The sequence below is a fragment of the Chlamydotis macqueenii genome, chromosome 2, assembly GCF_036417535.1.
Source record: "Chlamydotis macqueenii isolate bChlMac1 chromosome 2, bChlMac1.mat, whole genome shotgun sequence".
NCBI lineage: Eukaryota > Metazoa > Chordata > Aves > Otidiformes > Otididae > Chlamydotis > Chlamydotis macqueenii.
Window position 1 is genome coordinate 46,852,523 of NC_141557.1, and position 23,106 is coordinate 46,875,628.

The window sequence follows — 23,106 nt, forward strand, 5'->3', positions numbered from 1 at the left end:
ACTTATGGGGTTTGAACAGTGAAAACAAGGTTGCAAGAGAGGAGTGCTTAAGGGAGACAAACATGACCAAACCACTCTTGTTGCTACAGGTCCCAAAGCCAGGACTTGCTGCTCCAGCTTATGCAGTGAAGGCACCGGAGAGAACTTAAGAAACAGCAATTTTTCCTGTACACGTTTTACATTCCTAATATCTAGTGAATACATCAACACCTGTGTTAGCTTTGCCATAGAGTTTTTGTAGGTTTTCCTTGCTGGGACTATGAGCTCCATTCAGCAAGCTGCTAAGCAGTGTCTTAACAAAACTGACTTCTGATCTTCTGGGCTATACTGGAGCTAAAATAATACCATAGCACTGTTTCTGTGTTTGGATGCAATTAAAAGACACCTCATCCTTGGAAACATTCAAGGTCAGGTTGGACAGGGCTCTGAGCAACCTGATCTGGTTGGAGATGTCCCTGCTCCTTGCAGGGGGGTTGGACTAGATGACCTTTAAAGGTCCCTTCCAACCCAACTATTCTATGATTCTATGATTAGTAGGGTCTCTGCGCACCGAGCAGTGCATAGGAATCCAAAACTCACAGAAGTTGCTCTCTAGTTTAAATATTATAAGGTTTCATTTTCTTTTCCAAATTTTCCCAGCACTGAGACTTGTACACCAAAGCAGTCTCCGACTTTCTGGATGCACCTACGCTGATTTTCCCATGCAGTCTCTCTTACCAGTGAGATCAACCTCCTCTCTCTTCAAACACTGGCCTGTTGTTGTTAGTCTGAATGTCTGATTCTTGATAAGACCTTGAACCAAGAGCTTATGGAAAGGCTCCCTGAGGATGGAAGGAAAAAGAAACTTGTCTGTTGAAAAGAGCTGTCAAAAGCATACTTTATGATAAGCCTCAGGTGTTGAGCCAATCAGGCACAATTATTTAATGAAACAAGAATTTCAAGTTGACTATATAAAAATGATTGTCACCTTAGAAAGAGTACTTTGTGCATTTATTCATGTTAGTGACTCGCATGTGTAAGTGTTGATTTGTATTCTGCACACATTCCTGCATCTGATTTAGTACTGAGTTATTCTAACGTCACATTTCAAATTAGCACATGGATAACACACAAAAGTTTCTTGGCCAACAGTATAATTTCATAACTTCAAGCTAAATCCCCATGTAAAAACGTTCAAGTACCTGGCCTCACTGTCTTACAAATATTTAGTTCTAGCTTCTCTCTGAGGAGCACAGTATTTTGAACAAATCAAAATCTTGCTGCACATTTCTTTCTATAAACGGAGAAGACAGTTTCTCTAACGTAAGCACTTGCATGCCTTGTCCCTTTGCAGAACGAGCCATGAAGACCTAGCTGTAAAAAAAAAAAAATACACTAGAAAAATAGCAAAAGCTCATATGTCAGTGGATCATTTTTTTAGCATCTTGAACGTTAAAATTTCACTTTTCTAGCAAAAATTACATAAGGAAGAGCAAACTCTCACCAAATGTGTGTATGATAGAGTAAAAAGAGCCTTAAAAGCGCCAAAGCTAAGGGCAGTAGTGCACTCAGCAAGAAATAAACTCTAAGCAGACACTGCTCTGGTTGATAGATACATTATTGCGGCCACCTTCTTCAATGATCTCACATTTCTAGTTCGAGTCAGATCTCTGTCACTATTTTCAATGGAAAAAAGATAACAAAATTAATCTCTAGAAATTAAGGCAGTTCTAACAGCAACCCCAAGAACAGTAGGAGCCAGGGAGGAGGTATGGAGCCAGACCCAGAAGGCATACACAGTCTGGGGAGTCTTCTCATGGGATCCTTCAACAGAAAGTCACTGGTCACCATAATTTTGGAGAATGTGCTAATCAGCCCTGGTTACTACTGACCTGCATCTCCTAATGCTCACGTGTGCTCAACATTAAGCAATCTGAAACCTTCACACTTACATCTAATGAAGTCCCACATATCTACCAAAACAACTTATGTAAAAAGGATGCATTACTCCTATTTATATATTTTTCAAAAAGCTAGAATAAATCCTTCTAAAGAAGAAACAGTAAAATCAGACTTCCACATTTTACTTCACATGTACAAAAAAGTCATAATCCAAAACACTACTCACTTTTAATGAGTCAATTTAGTATTTTACATTATTAGGAAATGTAAGCTATATGACAATTTATCTCATTTTTTAAAATTTATAATTTATTTCACATTGTTAAAGTATTACTAAATTGTATAACAATTCTGCATGTTTTAACTGTATTAAAGCAGGTATCTTCTAAGTACTAGTCATTAAAGCCTCTGAAGCAAGGAGATATTTGAAAGAAGAGCCTTAAACTGGGAGAGAGAAAGTGACAGGCTTCATACTTTATCTTCAACATATTCATGTTTGAACACGAGTTTCCTTCCTTGCATATTTTGTATACTTCTAAATATTGTGCAAGTACTGGCACATAGTGATGTATCACTCAGTCACCAAGCAGCACTAGTCTCTACCATGCCATGTGGTTTTATCAACAATGTTAAGTAAGAAGAGCAATTCAAGCATCTCTGTAAATATTTTCTAGACAATATTTCACAAGTTGCCTGAAAAACCCCGTTATTTATAAATAAAGGAATTTAAGGAGACGAGAACTCAAGTCAAATTTAGACAGTACAAGCAAAAAAAAAAAAGTATTTTTAAAACAGTAGGCAATAATTATCTAAAATCTCAAGTAATTGTCTCAAATTATCCATATAAATTAGAATATGAAAATCAGGAACAAAAATCATGTAATCCTATCATCAACAAATGGCAGAAAAATGCTTGAGGAGATAACTGTTCAGGATAAGTTTCTTCTGCAAACTAAAGACATTGCACCCCCTATTATTCAGTACTTCAGTCTGTTTAAGATCTCAAACCGTTATTAAAATAGCTACACTTGCTGCCATTTAAAATAAAGCTAATGAGGTAGCCAGAACATCCAAATCAGATAGGGCTCTCCCCTCAAAGTGATTTTTCAAGGAACACTTATTTTTAATGACAGAGAGTGAGTTCAGATCCTACGACAAGTTATTAAAAGCTGAATGCAGGAATGAGCATTTCCTATTTTTGTTTATGCTGACAGAGGCTACAAAAATGCAATACAAAATACATGACCAAGTATGGGGAAAAAAGCCCCCACGTCTTCCTAGTGGGAGACTGCAGGAGAATGGAGACATGCCCAAAATGAGAAAACCAGAGCCTATCTAATAAACACAGGGCTCAGAAACAAATCGAGCCCTGTACCGAATTCCTCCTGGTGTGCAGTGATTTTGCCAGTGTTGTGGTGGCTCCATCTCATGGTCACGTGTAAAGTTACACTTTCACTGACATGAACAAAACCACACTCCTAAAACATTTTTCTTCGAAGAAAGTGATGTGTTTCTTGGCTGTGGAAGGGGATGGCCAAGACCCCGCAGCACAACAGGTGTGATGCAACTCTGATCTAAACACTGCAGCACCTACTCATGGCCTGGTGTCACAAATACCTCCTGAGCCACACCCCAACAGAAACTCAGATATGTCCAGACAGACCTTTCTGGCGCAGTAAGCGAAGAGGTGGCTTGAATTTCTTCGAATGCTCAATCACATTTCAAGTTGTGAGGATGCTGGAGTGGGGTACACCTTCACTGCCCGTCAGTCTGCGCCCACACTGGAGTATGGGCACTGTGGTCTTAGTTGTGTGCAGCTTTTGATTGTGTGGTACATTAGATGGGACCCCATCTGTGAAGTCTGCCTGACATCTCCACAAAGGACCATGGTGCTAGCCATGGTATGCGTAATCCATCTTTCTGCCTTCAGTAGCATTCATATGCAGGTTCCTTTCTACGATAGACCAATCTCTCTCTATAGGAGCACACAATGGATGGAGAGGCAAGCTTGAATGACAGATCAGGAAGTTCTGCTCAGTTCCATGTCCTCAGGTTCCTCACTCTGCTCCACGGAAGGTGACTAGCAGGACTTTCAATCCAATTTAAAATTACCTGGCTGGAAGGAGTCTGTGGAGCCTTCAACTGTGATAAACAGTGGACTCAGAAGAAGAGATGTTCTACCAAGGGAGCTCACTGCTTTTATTTGCATACCACAATTCTCAGAAGGCCAAGTGAGCCCAACGCTGTGCCCTAGAATCAAGACAAGACCTTGGCCAGTCACTATCAGCTGAAATCAGGTGCTTGTAAAACCTGCAGTGAGACCTATCTGTAACAATCTGGCAATCCCACAGACGGCCAGAAGTGATTGGGCATATGGGAGCTGATCATTTTAGGCAGAGAAAAGATCAGACAATATTGAACATTCAGATTTTACACTGTCAATAGCTGAGTGCTTTTACTTAAAATCAACAGTAGTGATAAAGCCCCTAATGAACACAGAGAAGCTCTAACATCCTTCCTTTACAGAATAAGCTATTTCGGCCACACATGTATCTTCTTTTATTCTGTAATGCAGCTGTGTAAAAATAGTGCCTTCTTACTCAACAGATTTGCTCTCTGTCACAGGCAAATCTGCTGACTTAATGGCAAAAATAAACTTTTTTATTGCTTTATAACCTATCAGACAGAGTGTGCTAGATTCCATTTACAATTCTTCATTAGACAGAAGTGATTACCGAAATCTAGGGAAAAGGCAAATTCTGTGTAACTTGTACTTGGAATAATTCAGTTGAGCAGGTGTAACGGCGTGTGTCAGCACGCACTCGCCGTGGTGGATTAAGCTGGAGCAGATGAGGTGGTTGCTGGTCCCAGCTGCCTAGCTGGCCCCTCTCCCAGTGGTGGTCACAGCTGGGAAGGCTGACTGGCTTGTGAATTAATTCCAGAACTGATGCACTTTACAGATCAGATTGCTAGAACAAAATGACACCAATTTGGGCTTAATCTGTTGTCACACGTACGAATACCCAGAGGGTGAGATTTATTCTGCCTTGTCATTACTGAGGAAATGAGCAGCACTTTCCACCATCTCCAGTTCAATGCATTAAAAAAAAATAAGAAGATTATGCCCTGTCTTCAGGGGATATTTAAACTATATGGACACCTTTACAATTTTAGATGCCTACATACATTGCATTTTCGACGAAAGCATGTGTGACATTTGTAAATGAATGGCCTGTAATGGTTATATTGTAATAATGTACATCATATTTAAAGAGACTGCTTTGAAAATCTAAACCAAGAAATTTTAAACTTTTGGTTTCAACCTCATTATTATATTAATAGCCATTAGTACAGAGTTAAAGACTATCAGAAAGTATTTCAATGGATTTGAAAGTCAGAGCATAAGAGCCAAACAACGAAAAATTCCATGAAGAAAACCTAACAAAATGAAAAATTGCTACAGATTAATAAAGGACTCATAAAAATAACAATTTTATAAAAATAACAATAACATAAAGATAACAATTTAAGTAGTGTCAGCTCTCATTAAGTGAGATGTACGAGAATTTTACTAATTTAATCAGTGAACAAGACCCGAGCTACTAGAGAATAACTGAAAACGCACAAGAGGGCAGTGTTTTTTAACATTTTGATGTTTTCAGAGCCATGGGCTTCAACACCATGATGTTAAGCTTCCTAACAATAAAGCTTGTTGGTTTTAGTCACCCTTATCAGACCTCTGAGACCAACCCTTGAGTAGTCTCAACACAAGACTGAGCATAAGCAGCTTCTGACCAATGCTAAAACATATTTAAGATATGTAGTAATAGTTTTAAAGGAGTTGAGATTTCCATATCAAAACAAAATCCTAATTTGACTTCATGGCTTAAAAGCACGTAATGCTTTAAGTGCAATGCTTTAAGTGCGTAGAGCTAAAGCAAGCCAACAATTATGCATATGATGGTGAATTTGTAACAGTCATCTTGCCGTGTGAACACGTGTATAAGCAGTACAAACAGCAGATCCTAGGGGCAATGCTGTGACATATCTTCCTTCACATGTGCAACAGTTCTTGAGATTGGATATGGCCAGCAAGGAATTCCCCACAGTCTTGCAAACTACTTCTACAGAAAGCAATTTTTATTTTCTCTGCTATTGTCACTACACACAGTCAGTGCTTCTTGAGCATTTTTTTCATTGAAGTTAAGAGATTCTTTTCTGCATTTTTCCATATTTAGACCAGCCTAGGTACACTGCTTTGGTGCTACCACTCTGTTACAGTGGAGTATGAATAAAACCATTCCAAATTCATACAGCTATAGAATCATGGACTCTTAAAATAAAAAGGGTTGGAAGGGACCTTTGGAGGTCATTTGGTCCAACTCCTTTCTCATAGCAGACCTAACTTCAGGTTGCCCAGGGTTTTGTCCAGCTGAGTTCTGAAAATATCCAGTGATGGAGATCCCACAACCTGTCTGCTCAAACTGTGCCAATTCTGATCACCTTCACTGTTAAAACTATTTTCCTTCTGTTTCGCTGGACCTTCCTGCAACCTGTGACTGTTACTTTTTTCCTTTTTCTGTACATCCCTGAGAAGATTTTTGTTCTGTCTTCGCTATAATCCTCTTTTAGGTAGCAGTAGACTACAATTACATTCCCTCCTTAGCCTTCTCTTCTCCATGCTGAACATGTCAAACTCCCTTAGCCTCTCCTAGTATGCCATATGATCCACAGCCCCTGACTACCTTAGTGGCCCTCCACTAGATCCTCTTCAGTTTGATAATATCCCTCACACCTGGTGGGCCTCAAAACTGGGCACAATATTCTAGACATGCCTTCCTGAGTGATAAGCAGAGATAATCAGAGCTAGACATGCTTTTGCTAATCCAGTGCAGTATACTCTCATGCCTACTACTGACTCACGTCTAACTTGGTGTTCACCAGGACCCCTGAAGTCCTTTTCTGTCATAATCCTCCCCATTTAGTCAGTGTAGTCCCAGCCGTTTCAGTGGGCAATCTGCTCCATGTACCCAAGATTCCTGTCAACACTTCAGACTTGCTCCTCCACTCATCAAAGTTCTCTGCATAGCTGTCCTGTCACCCAGTGTCTCAATGGCTTCCACCAGTGTGTGGTGATCAGTGAACGTGCTGAGAGTGCACTTGGTTGCACTGCCCAGCTTGTTGATGAAGATGTTAAATACAACTGGCCTCAGAGGCAACCCCTGAGGAATACCACTGCTGCCAGTCAGAGTTTGAACACTGACCCTTTGAGCCTGATGGTCCAGACACTTTTTCCACCCATGCCGTAGTCCACCTATTCAGTCTGTATCTCGCCAGTCAGACTACAAAGATGGCATGGGAAAACTTGTTAAGAGCCTTGCTAAAGTCTTAGTAAAAGACATGCACAACTCTTCTCATCCACAGAGGGAATCATCTCCCCATAGAAGGAAGTAAGATTAAGTTGGGCATTTCCTCTTGGTAAATCCTTTGTGGCTACTCCCAGTTGCCTTGTCTTTCATGCGCCTGAAAATTACTTCCAGGATGATTTGTTTTAAAATATTCTTGGGGATGAACGTGAGACTGACTAGCCTTTAAACGCTTTGGATAGTCCTTCTTGCCTGTTCCTGAAGATGAGTTTTGCGTCTGCCTTTCTCCAGTCAACAGGGACATTCCCTGATCACTATGACCTTTAAAAAAAATAGATAGCAGCCTCACAATGGTGAAGGCCAGCTCATTCAGCACCCTTGGATACATCCCAGTTGGTCCCATGGACTTGTACACATCTGGTTTACTTAACTGATTCCGAACTCAATCCTCTCTACAGTGGGTAGTACCTCTCTCCCCTAAACTCTCCTACTAAGCACACACCTTGACAGTAATGAAGGCAAAGAATGTTTTTTTTGTTATGAGGCTCTTTGATTTTTTTATCAGGCCAACATTTTCCTTGATGTTTCTGTCAATGTATCTGCAGAAGCCCTTCTTACTGCCTTCACATTCTTCACCAGTTTCAATTCTAGATGAGCTCTGGCCTTTCCTAATCCCACTCTGCCTACCCAGGTAATGCTCCTACATTCTTCCAGGCATAGCCCATCCTCACTTCTACTTTCCACGCACCACTTTTAGTGCTTGAGCTCTGTCGTAGCTACCTCAGAGGTCCCTTTTCAGCCAAGCCGTCCTCTTCCCATGCCTCCTCATTTTCTTACAAAGCAGAGTGGACTGCTTACTTTGCAAGCAAACCTCTCCTTCCTTGTTCTGAGTTTGCAGTCACAATATTTCATCCACCATAGTTAATGTTGTTTTGAGAGGTGGAAGAATTTGACTAGCAAAAGAACATTTTGCTGATGTGTGTTACAGCTCCACTAGATGGTTGTTAGATTAGGATCATAAAGTCTTTTGTAGAACCGATAAGCCTGAAATTGCTTGCAAGGAAAAGCTCTGAAATTCTCCGCTTAAAGGAACAGAGCCTATGACAGAGAGGATCTGCTTTGAGAGGCCCATTCCCTCAGAGAAGGAACAGCCTTCCTGCTGCAGCTGTGCAAGCTGGAGACAACAGGGTGAGACACAGGGACACAAACGATCCACATCCAAAATCTCAAATACAGCTTTCACTACAAACTATTTTGCAGGCAAAAATGAGTGACGAAAATGCAACGCCTGTTTTCATCACAGGATTATGAAATAACTCAGGGAAATATTCTGCTGGCTCCACTAACTAGCCCATCTTTTTCTGGTGCACAGCTACTTAAGTTCTAGTTTTGTAGCAAAACTGCTGCATTCAAGTGAGTTCAGTATCATGTATATATGTAGGTTCCTCTTTTACATAAAGTTTTTAGAGTGGATACTAGTAAAGAATAAATGCATACAAGTTGCCAGCTGAGAAATGACTGAGCAGTTGTTCTCACGGGGTCACTCATTTTGAATCAATCTATTCCAAGCAGCTCTGCTGAGGGGGAGAACTGGACAGAGTGTGGGGCGGTATTTCACTGTTCTGACACTTGCATCCTCCCCGCTGAGGTATTCCTTTGATGGTATTTTAGGGTAAAAAAGGGCAGAATTTCAGTGGAAATGAGTACATTAAGCTGTGAACCTGAGAGGACAAAGAACAGAACATCAGATGACTCACTTTCCCGTCTCAAACTTCACCTCTAAAGAGGTAAACAGAGGATAACGAATTAGGCTACAGCAGCATCAGCAACAAGAGCAGTTAAAAGTAATTCTATAAAAGTAATTAAATAAAAAGTAAACTGACAGCAGATATATATACTGCTGTTGCTTATCAAGAACTGTTTTGCACTGTTTGGCTCCAATACTGCAGTGAATTATAGGAGTGCTTATTCTTCTATGTATGCATGGTTCCACTGAAATCAATGGTATTGCTGTGCTTGAAGTTACCTAATTTGAAATAATAGCACTACACAGAATGCCTGAAATTACTAGTTTATGCAAGCTTTTGCAGGCTGAAAATCTATAGCAACATTCTATCACTTGCTCTGAGCCAGTTAATAGTCATGTAATAAAAATGTTATGTATGTATGCATACAAAAAATGCAACTGACTGTGAGAAACTAAGTAGTTAGCTAAGATTAACAAGCAGGAAAATCCAGGCTTATTTGATGTAATGTTCTGCCATCATAAAAATGTCCACTAACACTCTTGCTAGTCAAATAAAATATGAAAGATTTGTATAGAAACATTTAAGGCTTACTTGTGTTTTGTCATCTTTAGGTCACAGCAAAAATGGCTGAAAAACCTCGCATAGAATAAGTGCATAACTGCATGCTCCTTTCCTCCGATGTACAAATCCACAGGCATCCAGTAGTCTGCTAAGTCACTATTAAAGGGCCTGAAAAGCCACAATTATAGAAAAAAGTCAATGTGGAAAAGAAAGGTCAGCTCTACTAAAGTAGTTCATCATACTTGACTAGACATCACTATTTACTGAGAGCTATACATGTGTAATAAAACATATTTTGCTAGTAGATCTATTTAATTTTTAAAAGGTGATATACTTATTAAATGATAGACAAAATTTTAACTGCCTCTGAAAAGCATATCCACAAAAATATTATTTTCATATATTTTAGGGAAGCAACTAGGATTTCACACACATTATCTGAGAAAGTGATGAAAATACTTGCTTACTCTTTAAATGTTTTTTTTTCATAAATACCCTGTGGCTAGCCTTTAAATTTTTTAGTATTTATCATGTTTTACATACAAATATATTACAGTGAAAGACGTAAGACATGTCCACTCAAAACCAGAGGTTTGCATGGTTGCCATTAGGGGGCAATGAAGCAGTTTACTATAAGGTTGCAAAACATTCTGAAGTCAGATGGGTCATCGTGCTCCAGTTGAAGTACGCTCTACGTATTGACAGTACATTTGTCATTTAGAGCATATTTACTATGTCGTTGGAGGTCACCTGCATGGTTTCCTAGCATTGCTTACTGCTTCATGAAATATTGTCGTGTCTCCTGCCTTCAAAATACCATTTGTATGTATGTTCTGCTTTAATGTATGCTTTCTGGCCCCCTCCTAACAAATTTACTTGTTTTGTCAGCTTGTTTGATTATTCTATCCCTAATTTTTGTAATAGCAACACTGTTTTCTTCACAGAGGAGCCCAGAAGCAAATAATGGGTGTGGGATTCACATCTTCAGCAGAACAAATCAAAACTAACTTGTTCACAGGTTCTAAAATCAACAGACTAATTCTCCCAAATTCTAGACCTGTAAAATATGACTTATGGAAATAAAGAGTTTATGTATACCCAGCTTAGCTAAAAAATCCAAATAAATAAATCAAATGGAGGTACTGATCTGGTGCAGAAGTCCATTAAAATGTTACTTTAATATAAAACAGATTTAGCTACACTAAGCTGTTACTTTGACAGCTGGATGTTAGAACTGATTATTTAATCTTCAACTTCTGGAAAAGTCTCAGTTGTGCATGCATAAAAAAATATCTCAAACTGTCACTGGCGAGGAAGCAGTCTGTATAACAACAATATTAATCAATATAGAGTTTCACTAGAAAATAATTAAAATTTATGTGTTTAAGGTGTTCACAGAAGATATTTCTTTAGTTTAACTAAACTGGTGCTGCCAATATTAAAAATGTAATAGTTCCAGCTATACTAAATCACTTGGTATGTTGTATGTACCCAGACACTGGTCTGGACAACAAATAAATAAATAAACCCCCACACAGCCCTACATGTCATATCAGTATCTAAAAAATGCAACTCTTCCTATCCTACTCAGGCAACACAGCAGGGCTGTTCCACTAATTCCTCTTTGGAAAAACCAGTGCTATTAGCAGTCCTAGTACAGGCAGACTATGAAGCAGAAAAACAGCTACGTAACTACATCTGTCTTCCTGCATTCTCCATGCTGCAGCCACTAATACACAGCACATGAGAAACCTCCTTTCATTAATTATGCATATAGTCGAAGCATCAACACAGCAGGAGCTTGCTGCGATGCCGCTTCACTTTAGGTCTGCAGATGAGGAAGCAGCAAAAGTTACCAGAACTCAAAAGGAGAGAAATGAGGGTGCTGTTCTTGGCAGCTGGATGTTGCACCTGACTATTCCTCTTCTTATCAGTGGAAACGCAGTGTCTGCCCACGTGCTGAAATACTCAGTGTACTGGCAGGGAGGGTACGCTCCATGCAGCTTACCACAGTCTCAAGAGAGAGTCATGGCATGCTGTCATTCTTGATGGCATCCTCCACTAAGGACTATTTTCAGCTCCTCATCTGAACATTTCCTCTGTGTCCTGCCCTACAATGTCCTTTCATGCAAACTTCTGCCCTTTGTCCCACAGGTCCTGTGCTTACAGAGTTGTGTCTACACATCCTGCTCTTGTAGATCTCCTGGCACAGCAGCAACCAAATACCACATTTTTAGAGCAATTCCAAGTCTACCCTGTGCTGCGCTCAGGACAGAGTACGGGCATAAAATCAGGGCAGCCCAGGGGTTTATGCTGCCTTCTGCAAAGGCAGTTAGAAGCTAAAAGCACTGGAGTGTCTAGTCTCTTCCTTCCCCTCTCTTCTGTGAGGTGGGCTGGCCCAGCCGATGGCCCCGTGCCCGCAGCCCTCACCTGTCCGTGTTGTGAGGGTCAGTGTACCTCAGGTAGTACCAGGCAGAATCAACAAATGTATCCATAGTATCAACTTCTCGACGCGCTGCTGCCTTACACCTGAGCAAGAGAGAAGAAAAAAAGCTATGTTTAGATAAGTGACAAGCTTGGAATTAAACCTCCGCATATGTACAGAGCAGCCATGAAGACATTTAGATGGAGAACTGAATGGGTCTGAACAGTCTGAAGAGCGGTACGTTCAGAAGCAGCCCAACACAAGTAATAAAGCCCACTCTCCTTCCCTCTCTCCCCCAAACCAAACAAAATGTAAATCAAAAAGAAACCTGAACAGCCACAATATCCAGCAATAGTGGAAGACGGCACCACACTGGACAGCCCTCTCCGTCGTATATTCTGGGAATTTTTTAGAATTGCCATTTTAAAAGAAACTAAGCAAGTCTTAAAGCACAGGCAAGTGCACTTTGCGACAAAGTTAATGGGAACTCAATATATACCATACTCATTAGGTACCAGCAGACAAATAATTTAATAACATTCAGCAGACAGAGCAGGTAGTTGCCTCTCTGATTGTCGGTACAAAAAGGTCTTTGCAGATTCCATTTATTATCTCTAGAAAAAATGGACTTAGTTTAATTTCAGCTTGCACTGTAGCAAATCTCTTCTAGACCTTGTAGCACAATTTTAATTTGTGATTACTGCAAATCAGTTTTTGCTAGGAGTTATATTGGAAGCCCTGAGAAACAGTTTTAAAATAAATTTTAGAAGCTCAGGTTACTTTCTGCTAGTTTCTCCCTGAATAGAAATCATTTGTTTGTAGGAGCCAATAGCGACATTTAATAAACCTCCACTTGTAAATGATCCCTCTTTAAAACTCTTACTGTTAAAACAATGGGATTATTCTAATACAAATAAAACTTTTCAACCTGTGACAAAGTTGCACATAAATAGCACTGTCTACATATAATGAATGTATGCAATTTATAAATGCATATAAATTTAAATGTATGTATATGTGTAATAAATATATTTAATAAATGGGCACTGGCTATTCAATATTTTTCAACTGCATATTTAGTCTGGGATCAAGCTTGATAATTGAGCTGCAACATGCATCTGCCTGTCTGCCTGATACTTCATCTTGGCTTGCTGAGGCAAGTTTAGGAGAATATCACCAATTAACATTTTCCTTCTCCCTGTCTCTGCCCCAGGTCCTTCTGTACCAGCAAGTTTTTCTCTCAAGAGGAATAATGCAGTAAAGAAATTTTACTTATAACTGCTTTTTAACACAGAATCATCATTTTATTAAATTGTACATATAAGCAGAGACATGACCAATGTAAAATAATACTGTATTACATTGAAACAGAATGGCTTTTCAGTCAAAAGCAAGAATACTTTACAGTCCTTGAACCATAGTGATATCTGCTTCATGCCTCTGATGTTGCCTGTACGCAGACACGGCTCACTGAGACACAGACAGCATGGGCATCTTTCAGAATTTATACAACAGGCACAATACTGTAATCTCATTAGATGATCTTCAGAAAACTAACACAATTACCTGGACTTGTACAACAATGAAAAACTTGGGCATCTCCTCTCATTTATGATTGCTTATATTATTGTCACTCAAATACTCACAGACTTCTGTATCTTTCCATCTTGCTTTCCTTATTAGTTCTAGATATTAAATGCAACTAACAACAAAAAAAAAACCTTTTACTGGAGAGAAGGACTAAAGGAAGGGATGACCTAATTTCTCAGAGCAAGGAAAACCAAGGAAAAGGCTGCACACACAAAGGTGATTGCTCAAAGGATTTGAAACTCTAGCAGACATAGGATGAGCAATACTGAAGATAGTTGTCAAACAGGTGAGAATTAAGAACCCAAATAAAGGTGAGAATTTAAAAAAAAAAGTTAATGCCAGGAATCTACCACATTTTAGGCTAAAAAACTAATCCTGTAGATCTTTATTTCTGGCTAAACAAATGTACTTCATTAACTTCTAAGTAGGGCAGCCACAATAACTATCCAGAAACCGTAAGGATTTGCTATCCATCAAATGTACCTCTCTGCCTGGTAAACAACAAAATCATTTCTGAATTAAGGTCAGGAGGAAATCAGAAGCGCAGATGGTGACTTTCAGTAACATCAGGAAAATTTTTCAGTTGAATCAGGAATTGTAGACCAAGGCATTTCTGAGCATTTTACTAAACTTGTGGACCTTGTTTAGTAAGGCTTCCCTGCAAAAGTCACGCTTTAAAATATATGAACTATATGTAATTTAAATAGGCATATGAAGTGACCAGGCCTGATTAACAGGCCTGAGCCAGAGCTGACCTACAGATGATCCGTATCACATTGCTGTGTTCAGCAGGATTGTGTTGTTTTAATTGTAACTTCTTCAGGATACAGAGAGTGTGAGAAAGTACACGATAAGAATAAGTAAGAACTCTTTGGCCTTGTTTATGAAAAAACAGAAGATACGCAAGAGAGAAGCATTACATCGCAGCAGCTCCCTTGTTTCCTCTTTTAGCTCTGGCCAAGCTTTAGAGGGGGTGCCAATGGGGTAACTGAAACCAGACGATTCCACATTTTAGAGTGATTAAAGTCATTTATATAGCACTATAAAAGGCTGGATCCTCTTGCAGCGATTTTGGGGACCTCACCTACGAGTAGACGCACTGCGTAGGACCTCCCAATTGCCGGGACAGGCTCTCCAAATCCTCAGTGAAACTGGGGATCCCCAGTGACTGCACATCTGGATGATGGTAACGTATTAATAGGGCAACTGGTGACGTATCTTAATCTTTCTTAATCACTATATTTATTTTCATGTAGTAATGATTAGATGCATTACCTTTAAATGCTATTACTATTAATTTGTTGATCATCACAAATTAATCCTTTATTACCTTCTCTATTTGAATTAATCAAGTGAAACTTCATTTTGTGAAACATTTTTGGTATTTGAACCTTTTGTGCTGGTCCTGCTCTGAGGTAAAACAGCATATCTGAGAAGACATTTTCCATGCAGAAACATGGAAATAAATGTGTTTTACATAAAATACATGTTACCAACAAAGATCAAAATACATGTTCCCAGAAACCCCAGGACTGCTCTATGCAACCTACCTAATTTGAAACAAAAACCAGAAACCCCAGAACTGCTCTATGCAACCTACCTAATTTGAAACAAAAACCACACTGATATTCCACTCTGCAAGTGTTAAAATAAAGTGAGATATTATGAAACTGCTGCATTATCAACGAGCTCTAATGTAATTTATACATCTGATTCTCCTGCGTGGCAGCCTGATAATGTACTTCCCATTTGATCGGTCTGTTAGTGGCAGCATTGCATCGCATTAATGATGAAAAACTTCTCTGGGATACCTCATGTTCTACCAGTTCTTCTGCAAAACCTGCATGCAAACTCCAGTGTACAGAATATCTAAGCAGTCCTCAAGATCAGACAACTGATTTTCATGATGTATCACTCACTATTTAATTTAGGCTGTATTATTTCTTAAACAGCTGCACTGCAAACAATAAAGATTACAACACTGACAAGATGCATATTTTAACTATCTACTTCAATCTGAATTACATGCTGTCATCTCTAATATACAGTGAATGTGATTCTTCACGATAAAGACTTACATAGCTGAGGAAACACTTTATTGTTGGACTATTGCTAAGAAAATGAATACGAGGTTAGTTTCTTTAATAAAAGGAAATAATTCAATAATCATTACAGGCTTTATATGAACTCTGCTAGTGAAAGATAATGAAAATTCTTGTAGTAAATGAAGTGAGAAATACCGTTTAGAAACAGAGGGCAGGGAGAAAGTAATTATCTTCTCCCTTTTTTCTTTCCTTCAACTTAAAAACAGTGAGCTTTGCTTCAGTCTGTTTATGAAGGAATAGCAGTGGGTGTCTATGTTGCAAAGAAGGAGTTTTACAGAGTAAAGAAAAAAAAACCCAGACTAAACATCATTCTGGAGTAGTATCCTGTCTCAGAGAGGTCAGTTGTCAACACTTAAGGAAAGAGTACAAGAAACAGGCAGGTACAAAGTGATGTCTCTGCAGTAAGCGTAGCACTGGCTTACCTCGGACAGGAGCAGTTCACCCATTCTGGAGCAGTTTCTAAAGGTGAGGCTCCCTTTCCCGTGAAGGCGGCTACATTGGGCAACACCACAGGTAAGTCTTCATAAGGTACAGGGACAGTGCCACACGTCTGGCAGTGAATGATAGGAATAGGTGTTCCCCAGTACCGCTGTCGAGATATTAACCAGTCTCTTAATTTGTCACTCGTTAGGTCTCCACCTAGTCCTTTCTTTTTGGCCTGCTGGGTAATAGCTTTTAAAGCCTCCTGCCGAGTCATGCCTGTGATCTGGTTAAAAAAAGAGAAGCAGAAGAAGAAAGAAATATGTATATTTGCTGTCAGTGAAAATGTACGAACAGACAAAAAAGTCACAAATGCAATTTCTGAGAGGCACAGTTTATGAGCCTCATATTAATTTTTTCCTTCCCACTGCTTAACATCCTTCTATCCAAGAGACTATTCACATACCAGTTACTTCATTCATTTAAACCCTCTTAATCAAAGTGTAATATTCCTGATGGCCTGAACAGAACAAGGCTGAGAAAAAGCCCTCTAGACTCCTTCAGGCTTGATTGGCAGATATTTGCATTTACTGCTGATATTCTAATCAACTGCTGTATGCTGAAACTCCCAGAATATCACCAACACAAGGTATGGACTGAGAAAATCTGGATGGTTAAACAGCTTTCTTTCTCCTGCATTTATTTGGGATTCTTCTATTCTTGCTTTCAGATACGTCTTAACCGCTTAGACCCTATCTGTCATGTGAGCTGTAACAGCACATATATTTTACATTTGAATGTATGGTTTCTATGTCACTTCTGGCAGACATGTTACTAGAAAGGCTTATGCCACATTTCAATGAATATGTGGAAAAACGACTAATATATTAATATTTAGCTTAAAAATGTATTGAGATAATGAAATAAGAATCAACTTTTAACATAGACTCAATTATTCAGATCAATACTATAGCTTCTTCTCTTGCACAAAAAGAAAAAAACCCTCATTTTATTGCTACAGAAGAGTCACCATATTTTATCACTAAATTATTCCTAGAAATCTGGTAGCATAAGCCTGGCTTGATTTTTGATGGAAAAAAAAACCCCAAACCCATATAAATTATTTGGCACTCTTGAGAAAACAGATTTAGTGTGCATTGTTTTTGTAAGTTGGAAAGAACTCCATACTCATATACTCACCTCCCCAGAATTAACGATTTTCTCCAAACCATTTGGCAATGTTTCAGTGACTTCAGTGAAAGAAATGCCCAGATTCTTGGCTACTGCAGCATCTTCTGCACTAGTACTGGGTATTCCTGGGGGGAGGAGGAGGGGGTGTAAGAAAAAGAAAAAAAAAATTAGTTCTGGGAGCGACTAACATGGATATCAATCATCAATTTGTGGATAAAACTTTTTATTTCTATGACACTTTCATTACAATGACTTATGTTTGCCCAAAGGTGTATAAAAATCTAAGAACAATAAAAATGTTTTACTGTTCTTTAAGCAGTGAAATCCAAGCAGTAATAATTACAAACACATTTTCTCAATTTCTTGGTAATACAAGTATTAATCAATGTCCCACCACAGAAAAGGCTGAAATTTAGATGGTTCAGAAAAAGTCTAAATATAGAAATACAAAATTTTGATAAATAATAAAACTTTCAATATAATTATACTAACTAAATATAATATATTTAAATAATACAAATTTAAATTCTATTTGCTAATATGAGAAACAAATACTAAACAAACAGGCTAAACAGTCCTCTCGTTTCAATAGTAAATTTAATCTGTTTCTAATTTCAGTTTATTAAAATGTACAACACAGCAGTCTCTAACACCACTATCCCTTTAACTTGCTATGAGAGACATGATTTGTTTATAATCTCAGGAAAACAATGCAAACAACATCAATTTTCTACTTGGACTATAACTACTGAGAGCACTGCCTACTGCTGTTCAAGTCAGTTGGAAGAGTCACAGTCTTTAAGGCCCCTGACGCTGTCTTTCTCTTTGCATCTTGTTATTTGAGTCAGTCATACATCTTGAATGTAGGTTCCTCTTCTAAGCCATGCAGACTTCTTTTTATTATAGCAATTTACCAGCACCATAAAATGACACATTATCTTTAAATATTTTTTACTTATATTGATATATGATGATATCTTCCCTCTGATTTTGCTGCATGTATTTTGAAAGATAATTTGTTCTACTTTGAAGGACTACCTCTCAGGCTGAGTTAAGAAATTTCTCAACTTTATCATCATACCTATTCTGAAATAACATTGAGATACTAACAGATTTATTATTTCCACAGGGAGATAGATCTTTCTGCATATTTTTTCCTTTCAGTGATAATTTATTTAATATTTTGAACTATCTTGCATAGCTGCTGTCATATTTAAAAGGCAAAGAAACTTATTTCAACAAGCCAATGCCAACATTAGGTTGGTGAAAACTACAGATAAAACCTCTCAAAATATTACCGAGCACATTAGAATTATTAACATGCAAACTACATCATTCAAAATTAGTTTAACAATCGTCTTTGTTCAGGCAATGGAATGCGTGCTACACATTCAGTCCATCAATATATGGAAGTCTGGAAACAGATAACCAAAGAAAAGCAAGTAAAACTGCCCTGTGACAAATAACTCCCTAACTAGCAAAATATGGAATCGCTACTTTATCTTTCCAAGCAGATGTATGCTCTTGCCATTTCAAGGCCCTATTATAGAATAATGTGTGTATCTTAATTTGTCAGAGCGCCCTGCAGCCTGCAACAGGTGGCTTCACAATATGCTCTACAAATGAAAAAAGAAGTGGACCCCAGTTTTTTAATCTCCCTTCTTTGGAAAAGATGATGCTTTTAAAATACATTTGCAAAGCTCAACAGCTGGCACCCAGAACTTCCCAGGAAGAGCTGGGCTGTTTCCAACAGACATAAGGTCAAGGTACGTGCCAGTGAGAAAACTGGAAGCTTTTAATGAAAAATATGATTACATACCTCAATTATTTGGCTTCTCTTAGATAAGCAGAGGTTCTGGTTCTCAAAAACAGATCAATTCCTAAAGTGTAAGATGTGAGCATGAACACCTGAACAGGTTTGCCCAGAGAGGTGGTAGATGTCCCATCGTTGGGAACATTCAAGGCCAGATTGGACGAGGCTCTGAGCAACCCGGTCTGGTTGAAGATGTCCCTGCTCCTTGCGGGGTGGGGGGGTTGGACTAGATGACCTTTAAAGGTCCCTTCCAACCCTAACTATTCTATGATTCTAAGAAAGGTACAGAGCCCAGGTGAATAATTTCTACCAGTCTTGTGAGGGTCATCCAAGACATTTTTGCAGTGTTAGTTAGTTCTACTCAGTCCACTTGTGTAGGAACAGCCAACACTGTCAGTGGTGCTGAGAAGAAAGGAGTAGCTCCAGGGTAGGAAAGAAGTATCAACAACAGGGAGGCAACAAAAGGGACTTAAGGGATAAGGATGTAGTGAAAAGGCAGAAGAAGAGAAAAAGAACGATTTCCCATCGGGGCCGGCACAGAACATTGCCTACTCATTGCAGCTGAGATAAGACCACAGCAAAACACAAGGGTAAAAAAAAAGGGTTGGTGGGTGCTACTGATGAAGATACACTTTGCAGACTAAAATGGACACCATTTTAAAAGTTAGTAAAATTTCTAATACGACTTAGAAGGACAATCACATCATCTAACCAGAGGTACTTAACTGCCTAGCCGAGGGGCTAAGGTCCCTATGAAGGGAAGGAGTAAGACAAGCTGCTTCATAGGACAACTTTGAGAAGAGAAGCCTACTCCAGCTGATTCAGAGTATCCTCTAGCAATGCCCTTCCCCCTTCACTGATGGATGCTCACTCCTAACTTAGGTGCCTAAATTATGGGAATGCTTCCTTTAGAGATAAAGGGTCCAAGATAACCGTCCAAGACTACCAAAACAGAATTATTACCTATTCTGAATTATTTTACTGATCTCAAGACAAATATGAGATAAAAGTCAAACTTGGAAGTTTCATACATTTACTGTCTGAAACATTTCTCTATAAAACGGACATAATTTAAGAAAACATAACAGCAAAAAAAAAAAGGTAAAAGTCTGGGTGGTTTCCAAAATATTTATGTTAAACAATGGTACAGTTCTATTTTGATCAAGGATGGTGAGACACGCCCAATTATATATGCATTGTAGGTAATCAGTTCTCCCAAGATACGCAAATCCTCAAATTTAGCTCACGAAACGTACTAATTTTATAATATTTCCATTAAAATTTATCATCCTGTAAATCTCTCCCCAAGATGGATTCCACGTAGCTACTTTTCCCTTCCTTCTTCACTAATTAAAAACAGTAACGAAGCACAGGATTCCAAAGTCCAGAAGAGAGCCACCGTGTTCAAAGATTTGCCACAACAGTATCTGCTCCAACAGAGCAATTGAAAACTATAGTATTTCACTTACATATTAAATATCACATACCTATTTTAGTATCGAGAAAATTCTCAAAATTGTTTTTTGCTGAGATGACTACAGGGATCTCCTGATTAGTAAGCAAATTCACAGCTGTCACTGAAGTAAGCGAGTCTGAAAACAAATGTAACGGTCACAGTAAGTAAAATACAACAGAAAATATGCTAAGAACATTGCTTACTATTAAAACTCAGCTTATCTTAAACATACATTACATGTAAATTAGAATTTTGTTTAAATAAGAAAGAAAATAATAAGCCTAATGACATTTCTAAAAAGTTCAGATGTATTAAAATGTTCAGTATGTGTGACTTACGAATTTTAATTATCAGAAAACAAACTTACAACACCTGAATAAAACCAGAGATTTGGACTATAATAAAAAAGTAGTGAGTCCTTGACCACTGTTTGTGTGATGTAGAGTTGTATGAATTTGCTGTAGTAAGCCTTGAAGACATTACAAAATTAAGAAAAAAAAAAAAATCCAGTTATTCAGATGAAACTGAAGGGAAGCATATATACTACAGTTACAATTTGCTTTCTTCCAGAAGAAATACAAAGCATGAGAAATATTGACCAGTGTAAAAAAAAAAACAACCTAAATAACCAACTGATTTTCAAACAGAATATTCATATTAATCTTAGAAATGGGAACCTAATGTCTACAGGGAATGCGAGAGAACAGAAGAGAATCAAGGGTGATAAACTGAAACTGATTTACAACGTGTAGACTTGGCAGTTTGGCAAGAAGAAAATCAAACCTGAATACTCCAAGTTTCAAGGATTCAAACCTCACATCTCAATTTGGACCCGTTTCTAACTTTTTCAGCACCTTTAAGTTGAAGATAATTAAAATAATTTAAAAATTAAAATAATTAAATTCAGGCTACTGAGAGCTTCCTTTCACATATCTTCCTCTAGTTAAGCTGAGGAAAATATCAGTCTTGTACTGCTTTGCATAAATCCTGCTTGAAATAAAATAACAGCATTTTAGAGAACAGGGCTACTATATCCCATCAGTCTTGTCAACACAAACAATATATTTATTTATTTCTGTTTTAAAAAATGCACAAAAGGAATCACTTCATTCTTTAAAAGCAACTAGCAAAAAGCCTCATGAACAGGACACTGAGTGGGTAGGACAGTCTGCTTTTAAAACTAACTTCTCTCTTCCACCCAGCAATAATTTTGATTTTATGCTGGAACCCAAAGTAATAACTCAATTTTATGAAGGCACTCTTTCTTTTGCTCATTTGCTCACATCATTATTATAACAGCTGTAAAGAGATGACATTAGTTACAAAGGTAAATGTATGTATAGTATCATAATGAGACAATGAACACTCTAAGGGTCAAATCTTCATCTCAGATACCTCACACTGACAAAACTAGATGACTTAACAGATTCTAAATTAACATAAATTTTGCTAGGCTAAAAAACCAGGAATATTTGAAAACTGCTTGCTCACCTCTACTTAAATAACAGCCTAAAATACAGAGCTGTACTCCAAAAGTAAAAGTATTAGAACTTTAAATTACAACATATTTTTTTCCTCTATTAGAAAACATAAAAACATACCCTCCTAATTATCCAGCGAAAAAAAGAGAGTTACAAGACTATCTGCTGAAAAGAAAACAATTAAAATTTTAATGTTACTTGTCAATGTTTTTAAAAATCTTGGTCAATGTGAAAATACGGTCTCTCCAAGGCCATAAAAAATTTCTGTTTATTCAAATGCCATTGAGCTCAACCAAAAGGTGAAGTTTATTTTTAACAGACACAAAAAAAAGCGCCTCTCAAGTATTTTAAAATAAAAACAATATAAAAAAAATGTATTGTAGTCCTTACTAAAAACAAATTTTGCACCTGTGTGGTCTGGCTTAAAGCACAAGACCCAACAAAGACACAGGCATGTACATGGATATTAGTGCTTAGATTTGTCTGAATTGTAAGAACTGCAAATTTCTTCCTTTGTTACTTCACAAAAATTCTCCAAGCGCTGCTCAGCTCTGAGACAAGGGCTCTTCATACTCAACACATTCAGGCTCCATTTTTTTCTCCTAGCAAGTGAACGTTATTAAGGTTATAGGAATGAAGCACTCAAAAAGAAATCAAGTTCTGTTCAACCATCACAATCTCCCATAAGATTCCTGCTTTGTTGCTGTGGACATCAGATGTTATACAGACAATGAAGCCACATGTTCACCAGTGAGGAAAAAGTAAATATTGAAAAACAGCCTGAAGTGGAAATAAAAAATATTGAGTATATTTTATATTTACCCTTATATTTTTCAAGTTTAAAAAAAAATAGTAGGCCAGGCATGCTAAATAAAGGCAGAATTGGTGGCAGGAGCCTTCAGGAAACCACTGTACACCAATTAAAGAATTATTTGTATCCTCTGTACAAGTCAGGACCTGCCATAGGGCTAGTCTGATGGTCTAGTCTGGTAGTTTAATGGCTACTTCATTAGAATCTTGTATTAACTAAGGATCTGCACAGCAGATTATCGTTTTGCTACCTATCAGT

At 38.1% G+C, this 23,106-nt stretch overlaps 1 protein-coding gene across 4 annotated transcripts in view; it reads right to left on the reverse strand.

The window, feature by feature from the left end:
* Nucleotides 1–23,106, reverse strand: part of LARS2 (leucyl-tRNA synthetase 2, mitochondrial) — a 91,223-nt gene that overhangs the window by 20,376 nt on the left and 47,741 nt on the right. For all 4 annotated transcript variants that reach the window (XM_086742837.1, XM_086742838.1, XM_086742839.1 and 1 more), the window contains exons 10-15: nt 20,588–20,692; nt 17,297–17,412; nt 16,099–16,382; nt 11,987–12,085; nt 9,587–9,724; nt 718–821 (exon numbers count right to left, since the gene is read on the reverse strand). In XM_086742837.1, coding sequence (XP_086598963.1) covers nt 718–821; nt 9,587–9,724; nt 11,987–12,085; nt 16,099–16,382; nt 17,297–17,412; nt 20,588–20,692 — 846 coding nt within the window. The remainder of the gene's footprint in view (nt 1–717; nt 822–9,586; nt 9,725–11,986; nt 12,086–16,098; nt 16,383–17,296; nt 17,413–20,587; nt 20,693–23,106) is intronic.